General features: G+C 38.1%; 2 protein-coding genes across 4 annotated transcripts in view; one reads left to right on the top strand and one right to left on the bottom strand.

The window, feature by feature from the left end:
* Nucleotides 1–13,205, top strand: part of INSYN2A (inhibitory synaptic factor 2A) — a gene marked incomplete at its 5' end in the record, with an annotated part of 58,273 nt that extends 45,068 nt beyond the window's left edge. Inside the window, one exon of one of the 2 annotated variants that reach the window (XM_080403106.1) lies at nt 8,072–13,205. In XM_080403106.1, the coding sequence (XP_080259232.1) occupies nt 8,072–8,255 (184 nt within the window). In that variant the 3' untranslated portion in view covers nt 8,256–13,205. Of the gene's footprint in view, nt 1–160 lie in introns of both variants that reach the window. The other variant, XM_080403109.1, reaches the window with a different exon arrangement.
* Nucleotides 1–13,870, bottom strand: part of DOCK1 (dedicator of cytokinesis 1) — a 317,964-nt gene that overhangs the window by 203,041 nt on the left and 101,053 nt on the right. The gene's annotated exons all lie outside the window — the stretch shown is intronic.

The following is a 13,870-nucleotide window of genomic DNA, read 5'->3' on the forward strand; positions in this document are numbered from 1 at the left end:
GGCTGAAAAGCATAGGATTTCCCCCTTCACCCCTTAATTCTCTACTCAGGCTCTGATTCAGGCAGAAGTCCTGGAGCTATTTATACACTGTCTCCTAGCTGCCTAGAAGCAAAGGAAAAAAGGATGGAAAACTTCAACTCCCATCTTTTCTATTTTCCAGCTAACTAGAAGAGGGAATGATGCTGTTCTGTGCAGGGGAAGGAACCAATTAATTTATTCATTCGTCCAATATTTAGAAGCCTATAAATAACTAATGCTTACCGGGTCTCCCTTTTTCTGAGCTCACCCCCGTGCAACTGCTTGCTCAGAGCAGCCTGGGAAGGTACAACAGAGCTCATTTCTATCAGAGAAACTGGGTTTGTTTCATTAGCTAAAAAAAATCCATTTGGAAATTTCGAAGATCTTGATTTCTAGTCAACAGATTTAAAGTTCAGGAACTTTCCAGTTTTTACCTCTTCACTCACTGCAAATGGAATGACTCCAGAAACACATATTTCAAGCGTTTGTCCCCCGACAGCAGAGCAGGCAGGTCCCCCCAGAACAGATGGCTGTTCGGACAGAAGCTGTCGATGCCGGGCATTCGCCTCAAGCAATGTTTCCAGGGGAAGTTTCAGCAAAATTCAGCTCAACATTTTGACAGATTAGGAGAATATATGCTGCAGGCAAGAAGTCTAAAACCAGAAGATGGTGCAAAACAGCAGAACTATGAGAAGACTGAATTCCTAAGACGAGATAAGTAGCCAGAAGGGATAAAAGAGAAATTCACTAATAAAACTACCACTGAGACAGACTGCCTTGTAGGAGCTTCTGCTCCTCCACAAGCCAAACACCATGGTATTGAAGCCTCTGAAAGAAGTGCAGCATTTCATTAGTAAGGATGCTAAAACTAGTGTTAAATCAAGATGCAATGATACACACCGCATTTTTGCAAAGGGTTTGCATGGCAATGCCACATGGAGTTACATGATTTTTCTTGAGGATATAACACTTTTAAGGAATGGAAATTGACACTCAGGTTAAACCATCCAGGATGCTCTGAACACTGAACCTTGCAAGCTGTCATTAAATGTCAGTGTCAGACCAGGAATCATCCTCTCTGACCTACTACATGTTCCACTGGCTGCTGTTTTGGAACCTCCTCAGTCTTGAGCTCTTTTCACCCAAGTAGTAAATAGGGGAGATTCAAGAAAAATAATAAGCAATGCACTTATAGGACAGATCAATAATTGAAAGAGAAAACCTTAAATTTTCCATATTTTTAAAAAAATACAATTCAGTCTTGAACACAGTAACAATATACAGAGTTGTTTCAAACCTTTAAACTGCAGTAAAGCAGCATCTTAGAGGAATGATGAAGTTGCCCTGTTGACTACCCAACTGCATCCTGTAATGTCAAGTATAGCACAGATGAGAAGCCAGAATGCAGAAACAATGTAATTAAATTCTTCCCCCCTCAAGATAACTTTTTAGAGTGTTAATACACTGTAGCACAACAGCTACAGTGTACAAGGTGACAAAAAACAAACCCCAAAGAATACTGTTGTACTTTGAAGGGGTTTAGCTGCCATTTAGTATCAAAAATGTGGATGCTGTCAGTAAAGATTCTAGGAATAGGTTTTGAGAATAATTATTTTGCATATGAAATCTACATTTTTGCTAAGATTCCAAGTATATTTTTATATTATTTTGGCTTTATATTGAAAATAATACATACTACTTAGTGTTAAAAGAAAAAAGGAAAAGTAGGTTACTTTTTTTTAATATCTAGAAAACTGAATGAACATTAAACACTATTATAAAGATAAGGTACCAAAAACTTACACTGCTTTAGAAATCTATAGGAAAAACATACCAAAATTTGATTCCTCATTTCCCTCAAAATTCTAATTATTTCTGTGATAAGAAATATGTTCAAGAATTTGTCACAAACTCCAGACACGGGAGTCACTGACTCCTCCTTCCACTGCAGGAGAGGAACCACGTTAATGGCATCCCACATGGATTCACTGCTTCCGCTCCAAAGTACATTCCCATTTAGCCACCACCTTTAGAGGGGGAAAGGCTTGAGTCATTCCCCTGAAGGCTTCCCCAGCCTGCGGTCACTAGGATCCCAATAAGGCCAGGATCGGTGGTGCTGTGTCTGACGGAGCTCTAGGCTCAAACACAGCAGAAATACTGGGCAGCACTTCACTATAGGTTTTAAAGCCCAAGTAAAAAGTCCCAACTACATAGCAACAGGCAAAAACAGTCAGGAAGTATTCAGCATTGTGTCTTTGTAGTAATTTCTAGACAGTATTTAAAATAGTAGTCAAAAAACGTGAAGTAGCAGTAAACAACAATTTTATGAAATGTTAATCTGTGTCAAATGTTCATCTGTTCCACTGAACATCCAAGGTCACAAAACAGTTTCAAAATGGTCTTCTACAAACTGAAAGACCAATTTGCAAAGAAAAGACAAGCAAACAAACATTTACATCCATCTTTTGCAGCCTAACATAGATGCACCATTGAAGTCTTTCAAAGTAGAAAGTAAGTTTTATTAGGGTATATTGTCAGGACATAGTCAACTTAAATACTGAGGTCTAGCAAAGTCTTGCTATTAAGAAGAAATTGCATTGATATGCAGAAACTGTACCAATTCTAAAACACCCCAAACCCACATGGACTAAAATCTTCACAGACTGTTTTATTCTGTAATTATCTTTTAGTGGCACTGCCCTTTCCGCTCCTGTTTAAATTACCATCCCATGTGACTTTTAATCCTTGAACAGGAATCTATATGAGAAAATGAGTCTTCTGTTTAGTATTTTGTGCATTGTTCTTAGGCCTTTATCATGAATTATTTCTGTGAAGGAGCATCTTGAAGAATTCATGCTAGACCTACCTTTAATCAAAAAGGTCAGAAATATTCAATAGCTTTCTATAAGCCTACTTTAGCTTCTGGAAATCAATTTTTTTACTAGATCAAATCAGTAGCCAATTTCTGCACAGGGAGAACAAACAAATCAACACTACGCTATTGTAATTTTTTGGAGGGGGAAATTACTGAAAGCTGTATCGACTGTTAATTTGGCTACTTTTTACTCCTTTGAAATTTTGAATTATGCTGGCTTCCAGTATTCAATTTCATCTTTGATATTCAAGTTATTCTACAGTGTACTCCAGCGATTCAACAGAAAATATATTATTAGAATCTGCAATGTAACTCTCAATACAACAGTGGCAAAACAAACAGGTTTAAATCACGGTGGCACAAGCTAACCAGGTAGAACAGAGCCCACATGGAAGTAGTTCACTTGTAGAGGTCAGATATTGTGTTAATTATTAAAATTAATAAGTACAGCAATACAAAGTGAAAATAAGACAAGTAGACATCAATCCCTACGATAGCATCAGTATATCAGGTAACAAAATGATGAGGACAATAATTTTCATGTTTTGATTTGCTACCCACATTGATTAATTTACATTCTTTCTCATGTTATCTCTAGACTGTAAGATGCTTAGTAGTAAAAATGGATCTTAATGCCTTGCTAACACTGACAATGCTTTGGATTCTAGGCATTTATGATTTTCAGGTTGAAATAGGAATTTTAACAGATTGCTTAAAAGTGTATTAAACTAATTTTCAAGTCATTAGTGCTTATCTGGATCCTGTTCTTCCATGACATGACATGCACTAATGCCATGTCATCCAATTAACATGACCCAGAAGGAGACGCTATGATATCCTGTGATTCCTGCTTCACTTAGCCTACTTAAATGCAAAAAGTTAAGCTGCTCTACAGCTGCTTGCAGGATTTGGGCCTTAACATTACAAACTAGGTAATAAAAAGGTAAACAGAAGGGGTGTTGACTGAAATGAGAAAGACTCAGGTTTAGTAGAAGGAGGAAGGCTTTCCTTGAGGCAGAGAGCAGAGGGACGGGCTCCCCAGAGCCTGTGCAGGCTCCATCCTTGGAGGTTTCAAGGGACAAGTAGATAAAGCCCTCAGCAACGTGGTCCTGAACCTGAATTATTCTGATTCAGCGATCTTACAAGTAACCAACATATCCAGTCATTAGCATCTAACATTCTTAAAATTATTCATGTTAATAACATGTGACTGTGTTAGAAAAGAAGAAAACCCATCCATATTTCTAAGCTTGCTGCTAGATACCCTCCCACAGTCCATATGCTTAAAACCAAATGGTTATGACTCCTCAAACTGTTTTCAATTCCTTATACAGCAACAAAATTAGAAAAAGTTCACTCTACTGCCAGCATGCAAAAAATAAACTCATTAACATGTATTCTGAAAATCATTAAAAAAAACCATGAAGCCCAAACCAGAAGATTTACCACGCCAATCCCTAATCCACAGCACCAGGATTTAAGAAGACGGGATTAGCCAGAAAGCAGCAGCCAGAGCAAGTGGGCTACCCTCTGTGCATGCCTTCAGCGAGGTGTCCGAGTTGTCCACCTCGGCTCTACACCACTCCTCTGATCGTACAGGAGGCCCTGCGCGCACAGTTGTAACCCCTCGTGAGAGCATGCATGCACACACAGGTGCATCGTGCAAACCCCAGAGCACCTCTGAGGTGTCCTCAGGGCCTCCGAGAGTGGCTGGAGGCTCGGTGAACCCCGTGCTGATCAGTGCTACCGCACCATGGGTGCTCCGCTGGGAAGTCGGGCAGCTCTTCCCTCCTCTCCCATAGGGCTTCAGGCACCAAGCACACAGCCCTTCACTGACGAGCAGCCAGGCCATGCATTTTCTCTTTCTTTCCTGAATACAATTCAAAATCTGTATAGAAAATGGTTTTGTTCCAGGTTTGTCCTGGGGTACTTATTATTCCAGTATCCGAGTCTTCATTGTTTTCCAAACACAATGACTCCATTTCACAAACACAAAAAGCCAAGCGACACCAAGCCCAAAGTGAAACAGAGAAACCCCGAGAGGCTCCCGCTGGCTTCGATTCCAAAATTAACAGACGTGCATAAAAATAGTTTTCAAGTACTGTTACTCTCTACCTTTTTGAAACACTTTGCCTTATTTGCTATAGACCCAACTTCCGTAGCAAGTCAATGGTACTTCCTAGGGACAAAATTAGATCATGATTCACATTTCAGCTAAGTTCCTCAGTCAGTTTAGTGCACATCCATGCTGTGCAACGAACACCACCAGGATCTGGGAAGGGGGAAAGGAAGGAAGAAAAAAAAATTGGAAAAAAAAAATCATCTCTTTTTGGGTTCCTTTTGCACCGGTATCAGTCCCTAGCAGAAAATAAGATGGCAGAAAAAGCAGGCTCCGGGTGCTCTGCTCTGAGGCTTAGTCAAGCACCAACTAATTCAACTTAGAACTGCAATTAAAAAGACATTTTTGATCAGACCTGGACTATACCCGTCCCACTGTGAAGGAATTTCAGAGATGTTAATTACAAAGTTGTCGCCTGTGTTTAATGTGCATATCAAAATAGGATTCTCAAAGGTCTCTTCTTTGATTTTATTTGGCGAAATTTTCATGGGAACGACATCTATGCAAACACTGATACACAGACAGCTGCCCTAAAACATAAAGCTTCTGTCGTAAACCTTGCAAGTATACGGCCGTTTTGGGGAGAAAACACAGAAAACCAGCATATTTATCACAGACAAAATTTTACTGCTTATAGTTGTTCACAAAACCAGTCTGCCTGCCTATCTGCACTGGAGTTTCATGCACAGTAATACATTTGTGATAGGGACTGAACATGGAGAAACTCCAGCCCAACGTTCCAAACATGGCAGCATCGTCGGTAAGTGAACCTTTAATACGTCCTAATCGGATCTGTCAGGCAACTGATCGTGATCCTAGCATTATGCAGCATTTAGATTTGTCTCTTGTTTTTGTAGGCCTTATTCACAATTGTCAAGTCTGTTGAAAAATATTATTTCATCTAAGGAAAAATGTTTCTGAAGCCAATAATTATATTCTCCGTCATGGGTAATGCTAGAAGAACATATCACCCTCATTAATTAAGCTTATAGAGTTGTCACGGGGAGGCTTAAAGAAGAGACAGAAACAGATGAAGTTTGAAAGTAGAGAGCGCCACATGGCAGAGAATATTTCAAGAAAAGGTCATTTTGAGAGGAAACCTATAGATGCTTAGGATACAAAAATAGCACTAAGCAAAACAAAATTGTCAGAGCTGTGACAGGTGACAGAATCAAGTTCACGAATGCAAAAAACGAAAAGATCTGCAGCTCTAGAACAAAAATATAAAGAAGTCATACAAATATGGAACACTTGCTGAATTTAATATTATTTCATGTTTGATGTAACAATAAAACCAAAAAATAATGTCAGCTACAGTTAATTTAGAAAGATGTGAAAAATAGCAGAATAAGAAGGCTTTTGTCTTATTACTGCAGCACAAACAGGTATACACCAAAACCTAAGTTTTCAAGAAAAATGAATCATTTGCCGAAAGGAGTGGTGATATTAAACAAAACCTACAAAGCTAAATTGATCTAGACAGACAACAATCAATTATTCTGCAAAATTTAGTTATAAATGCTGAAGTAACATGAATGTTTTCATTCATCCTCTCTACTCTTCAGAAGTATTTCATTTTGATATAAATAGCTAAAAGACAGTCTGAACTGTGCTGCAAATGGTTTTATGCAGTAGAAAATGATAACAACGTGGGTTTTGTCATAGGGACTAAGATGTTTCTTCTCTTGAGGTCTACCTTTAATAGAAATTGATTATGAAAAAGTCACTCTGTTCAGCAGGGGGGTTTAAAACAATTTATCTTTTGCATCCGTTTCAAGTAGCTCTTACAAGAGCTCCCCTGCAAGAATAACATTTTGAAAGAAGGAAAAATGAACTCTGCCAATGCCAGAGCTGAAACGCCTTCTTTTTTTTTTTATACTCCCAAAATTTATACTGAGAAACAAACCAACTATAACATGCCCAATTCTGCGCAGATTTGCATGCCACTGTAAATGAGATTTAGAGAGCGCTTGGAAAAGAAACTACTTGATGCTGAGACTCTCTCACTGTATTACTGAAAGCATTTATGTGGTGGGGCATTGACAATCAACTGATATCCCGATCTTGCCACAAAATTACTGCCGCACTCATCTAAGCAACTGCTTTTTGCTAGCTAAACTGCAAACAGGAGTGTGTTATCAAGTTGAAGACAGCATTGTTCTTTCATTAACAAGGATGGATATTAAACAGTAGGCTTGTAGTGAGCTTCTGCAGGAAAAAGATACCCAACACAGCCATCTCCTGCAAATTCAGCATTCGCAGGTGTAGTTCTAGCATATACCTGAAACTTTAAAAATTAATCTTCTTCAATTTTGGATGTCTTTTTACTGCTCGTCAACTTGGAGATGGGGAAAATACTCTGTATACCTGAAGTCTTACCTACTGTTATTTCTCTCCTCCGCTATAAAAAAGTTTATCACTGGAATGCTGACACTTTTGCTCAGAATGTATTTAATGGTTAAATTAGCACCAACCTAGACACAGCCAAATGCAGAAGTAACCGAACCCCAGAGCAGGCACAGCCAGGTGCCAGACCAGCCCCTCCACCTTTCCAGCCCCCTTTCCAGGCCGTGCCTGGAAGGCCCTGTGGGCAGACCAGCTCTTCACAAATCCAAAGCACAAAAATATCCCAAACTTCCCTTAGCCTCTTTGATTCCTTCTCCTCCACCCTAAGAGGAAAATAAAACCTCAGAGCCCTTTGAAAGAGTATTTTCTCCACAGAGATGAGGGAAAAAGTAGTATTTCTACTTTTCAGTCACTTCACAGCACTACCACAACCCCCAAGGCCCTCCTAAACAGCAGGCAGAAGTTTGCACGATCGCATTCCTATTTTTCTTTTGCAATGTCCTTTTTTTTTTTGACCACCTTCCCTGCCCCTGCCCTCCCTCCCCACCCCTTCAGTTTTGGTGCAAGAAATGTTGGAGATCTGATTTAAACATTTATTTTCTTTTTGCATTTCATAAATTAAGGATTTGTATATTGGTATCAGATATTGGCTTAATTGAAATCTTTCTATCGTTGTAATTAGTAACTAATCACTTTTTTCTTCCCATTTTTAGTGTGGAATTGGATTTTAAACAGCAAGAAGATAAACTACAGCCAGTTTTGAGAAAACTTCATCCTATTGAGGAAACTCAGGTTGCACCTTTGCCTTATTCTCAGGAGAGCTACTCCTCCACTCCCAAGCAAAAATCCAAAACTGAATCAAAAAAGCATGGAAGATGGAAACTCTGGTTCCTTTAACCCAAGCCCATGACATGTGGAGTTCAAGGCCTTCTTTGAAAAATATTTGGAGTTCTATCGATCATCTATAATGGGATCTTGGTAGACTGATCAGTGTTACCGGCCAATGTAGTTCTGACCGTTCTGGCAGCATTCAGTTCTCACCGTATGTACCAAAAAGGCCTTTGTACCGATAAACTAATGTCCTGAAGCAAGGTGTTGGATAATACCTTGCCAACTTTTATTTGCAGTTCACCAATGTGGGATGTAAAACCTGAATTGAAAATTTGTACAAAGATGGCAAGTAAAACTATTCCCCACCCCCTCCTTTAGATCTGAAAGCGTCACATTCTAACCTATTAAATTGTAGGCTGTCATCCTGTACACAGCTAAATATCACTATTGTTTTAAAGCCTTTTGGGGGTTTGGTTTATTGTCTTTAAACAACAACGAGGGGAGGAAAAAAAAAACAAGCAAGCCTTATGTTTGCAATGGTCTTCAGTTTTACAAATCCATGTTGATCGGGGAGTGCAGTTTTCAGCACATATATCCTGGACAAAGCACAATTTTTCATGTGGTCCAAGACCATGAATAATCTCTAAGATGTGACTATGTGTATATTTGCCTTCATGTGATGTAGACTTCAACCAAGCTATCACATTTCGACAGCGCACCATCATTTCTAATTTAGAATTTAGCTATGTCCTCATCACCAGACGAACAAGTTTGCTGCTCGTCTTCAACTGGTGAGCAGCTAGAACCCTCCCAAAGTCAGGACAAGCCTTTAAACACATCACACTGACAGGGTCAAGGCTAAAGGACAATCATCTGTCCTGGATCCCACTTTTAGTCTTTTGGTAACCAAAAGATCTAAATGACATAATCTGGCACAGAAAAAACAAAACAAAACAAAACAAACCACCCTACAAACAGAATAATCAAAAGCTTGGCGGATTGTTAGCATTTGCCATAATTTAGTATTTTTTTGTAACACAGTCTTTGGAAAACCTCTACACTATTGCAGAAGGCACCAGAAAATTTATAGTTTGAGCCACGCTTTGAAACCTGTTTGGAAGGAGCATTAATTTTATATGCTATTTATTTACTAAGCTTCTCAGATGGGTTTCCCAGCTTACTATAATTTTTGCCTAAACCTATTAATTGTACTTGCTAACCAACACACTTAGAGATGTGAATCAATTTTTTCCCAGTTGTTTTTTTTTTTAATGACACTTAAAATTTTGCTGTGAATTATAAACTGCAATTTTTTCTTTAAGTATTTGTTGCTGTCAGTAAACTTGCATCTAGAATGACCATGGAAAAAAATGTCATGCTAGAAGTGCCCAGGGAGCGAGACTGTTGGGTTTTTTGTTGTTTGGTTTTTTTTTTTTTTTCTTAAAGGTTTAAGTTAATTTAGATAATTTGAGTCATATAGTGTCCTGTGACTGATTTACTAAGAATTGTTTTTGAAATTGCATACCCTGCAGCATCCATAAAGATACAAATTCTTTATGGAATTTGTGGAAAATGTGGAAGAAATGTAATCATTAGCAGAACAGTTTGCACATACTAAAAAATTTGGAGTGTTTTCATTTACACTGTTTTTCCTCTGAACTCGGCATCAAATCCATTTCTCTAAGAAAACTTGAGGAAAGTAAGTTATTTTCTTTCCCCAAAGCAAAGAGCAAGAAAAGGAAGTTAAAATGGGAACAAGAAGCGCAGAAGATGTCTATACCCAGCTCAAAATTAATCTCAGCATGCTTAAGTGGAAAAAAGTCACCTTTGCAGTAAACCTTCAAGAGGGCTACGAGTTCTTGTACACAAGCAAACAATATCCTGAAATACTTTTGTGAAAGCTGAAGGATTAGAAGGGTGATCCTGTGTACCAGGAAGGAAGGGTGATTTCTTCGTGTGGAAAAAAAATGTGTTTCGTATATTTTATATTGTTTTTAATTGAGAACAGAAAACTGTTTGCACGGCAGCCCACCCAACATGTTTTAGAAATCCAAATATTTCCAAACAAATATTTTTTTCTGAACAGAAATATCAAATACAGACATAAGAAAAATACAACAGTATTCAGTATTATTTTAAAGTAGTGTTAATAATTAATGAATTCATCCATGCTAACATGCTTAAGTGTTTGGGATTGTTTTTTAAAGAAATTAAATCAAGTATCTCTCAATGGTAATCAATTACGAATCGTTAGTGTCACCGAATCAGTAGCTTTTCCCATAAAACTACTATAAAAGTTCTTGTGCGCAGGGACTCTGACACAAAATTGAACTGTTTTTATGTGCAGTGACTGACTCATAAAGAGACCAGTATTCTGTAACCATTTAAAATGATAGAGGAAAATTCACTGGTGAAACATATAAGAGCTAAAAGTGAAAGTTCTCATGGCGTGTTCTATACATGTCCAAGCTATTTTCTTAAGAAGTTGCAAATTTTTAATTTTTTACATTTTTTTAAAACTGGAAAAGCTAACATACATATAGTCTTGCTTAAAATTACATATCGTGTTATATCGTACCATAAAATGTAATTTGTAATAAAATGTTTTTGCAAGTGTGTAAAATGTATCATATTGTATTACATTTAGAATCACTCAGGCTCAGGTTAGATAGACACTGAGAGAAGAAAAAATCTAATTCTTTAGAGCTTTTAGTTAAATGTGACTGACAAAGCTATCTTCACCCTAACGTAGATGATCTTATAAAATGCAGGTATGAGGTTATAACAAAGAAAATGCAACTTTATTTTCAGTGTGGCACATAACGTAGCTTTGCTGAATTCACTGATGATACCATGCACTTTCATACACTAATTTGCTATATGCACTTCTCCCATATCATGCTTAAAAATACTTTCTAGTCAATAAATACTGCAGTGATTTTATATTACTTGCTATTTTCTGAGTCCGTATAATTTCCGTTAAGCAACAGTTACATTCTTTGTTTTAGAACTATTAGGAAACACTATTCATGTGAGTATCACTTGTTTTCTTAAAGAAAAAAGTCACTGTAAAAATAGTTTAAAAATCAGGATAAGCTGAAAAAAAAATCATAATTAAAACTCAAAAATCCTACCATCAGTAAAAGTGTTTGCTTTTTCTTGCTTAAGGTGCAAAAGCACCGTCTATGCCTTTGATTTCACTCTGTGTTTTAAAGGTTAATCACTTTTTCAAAATCAAGTACATTCATTTTTCATTAACACGTTCAAATCAAATACGCCATTCGATGATACCATTTCTTTAGCATCTGTATAACAGCACCCATTATATATTACTACTGGGATTTGTTGACTGATTGCCACTAAAGATATAACGGATATACCAACACAGTTCTGGTCTAACAGAATGAAACTGACTGCATGAAACAATTTTAAGTATTATTTCAGCATCTATAAAATGCAACTGTGGCTTATTAAAATAACTGGAGTGCTATAAATTTGCTGCCAGTTTGTTCAGGTGAATGCAGCTTGTTCCGATAAACATTGGTAGGGCATACTCCATACCATTCTCTGCACCAGTGATAGTACATTTCACAACGTAAAAGAAGCTCAGTATTAGTGATGGACCAAAAGCATTACCATCATTCAAACAGTGCTTCAGTTTTTGTGAAATTAGTTGGCAATACTGAATTTCAAATGTTTTTGAAAGATAAGAAAACATGCAATTCAATAAAACAAAGTATAGTTTTTCCATTGTAGAAGGCCAGTGAAGAATATGAGGCTTTCTGCCAAATGTTTTGGAACCCATTTACCCTAAACTTGACACATTTTGAGGCACAGAAACACAACCTACATCTAGTTTCAACTCCTAAATAACTTTAGCCCCACACTCTCTCCCATGACCCTCAATAACTTGTATTTTACTTAGACTTAGGCTTGCATTTTACTGCCGTCCAGAAAGGCATCCTGCTGGAAGATGCCAAGAGATGGAGAATCCACCACCGTCTTTCCTTGACCAGTTATTCCAGTGTTCACTTCCCACATCAGTGCCATATTCTGTGCTCCACTTCACACTTCTCACTCTCCAGTGCTGTCACCAGCTCCTCCTTGTCGCTTTGACAGGTGTCATCTTCACTCTACAGGACTCTCCTGCACTGTCACCCAGGGCCACCTCTAAATCTCCTGATTAACCCCAAAGGGCTTTCACATCTCGAACCAGCGACCACTTTCTCTACTTTCTGATGACTTCTGCCGCATTTCCGTTTCGGTTTCACTACATCCTCATTTTAAAGTGTAGAGGGGGGAAAAAAACCAGACATGGGAAACACTCCTCTCATCAGTGAAGTCATCATGTCCTCTCCTGTCCACTGCTTCCTAGGCACACATCCCAAGAGTATCTATAATCCTATTTTCTTCCCTGATCACAGCAGGTGTTCACTTAGATCACTCTGTCTTTTTCTGAGCTACCATTTGTAAGAAGAGAGGCTGTTGAGAGGCAAGCCACTTTTTACATTCTTTGCTCTTACATCTACAAGCTAGAGGATTTTTCTGTATCAAAATGGAATTTGATTTGTTCCACCATATAAAGGAACCAAGATTATCTGTTTAATAGACAATGATCATACAGTTGCACAGATCTGCCAGCTGAAGTATCTTCCAAAAATTGTACACATAGCGATCCAAAAACCCCATCTGGATGCCCTTTCTGAAATTAAAGAGTTCAGCAACTAGCTTGTTTTTCTTGGCTTTGTAAATGAGAAACATACCAAGCTGCTGACCGCAAGGAAGTAGGGAGTAGTCATGATTCGTTTTGGACCTACCATCGCGTCCAGTCAATTCTGATTTACCGAAGGAGGCCAATATGCTGACTCGTGTGGAATGCAACATCCTTCAAAAGTTACTAGGTGAGGCAAGAGATGGTTTAAAATTATCCTTCAAAAAAGACTCAAGGAAGTATGCTCCATTGACTGGGTTTTTTTTCAGGCAACACATTCTCCAGTAGGAAAGATTTTTGTGATCTTGTTACAGGTGACTTCTTACAGCACCGTAAGCAGGACTAGCTCTAGGTACCTGCAAAAGGAACGCAAACCAGCCAATTTCTGTGAGCAGCAACAAACCGTGACCTTGCATCAGACAACTCAGCGACCACAGGCTGCACATAGTTCTTACCTTCATTAGAGTAACACACACAGAACCTTCATTCAATCAGCAAATGGATCAAGTAAAAATCACCAGTGAGACTGCCAGAGCAAAATGTAGCCAAAAAATAACAAGTATTAAAGTGGCAACAAGACTTTTTTTTTCCCTGCATGTTAAAAACTTATTTAATAATGCAGGCTGGAAACACATGCTAATTTCCAAGTATATAAATCCACTGCTTTCACTGAAACGACCTGTATACCTGTCCAGACTGCGCTTAATCTTAGTTAATACAGACACTGATGAAACTGAGGGTCTGGGGTTTTTTTTCTGTTCTGAAGTTCTGAAGACTTGAAAAAGTCTTGTGTGCACAAGCTGTGTACAGTATCACAGATGTTAACTTAGATTATTCTTGCTGCCAACTTCTACCAAAATTATGGTCACATCAGATTTTAATTGATCACTTACAGTCTGTTTTATTTATTTATTGTCTACCTTTCCTTTTTACAACTGGTCTATCTTATTTCAAGATAATTCTCTTTTGA

The sequence above is a fragment of the Falco punctatus genome (assembly GCF_963210335.1).
Source record: "Falco punctatus genome assembly, chromosome: 9".
NCBI classification, from domain to species: Eukaryota; Metazoa; Chordata; class Aves; order Falconiformes; family Falconidae; genus Falco; species Falco punctatus.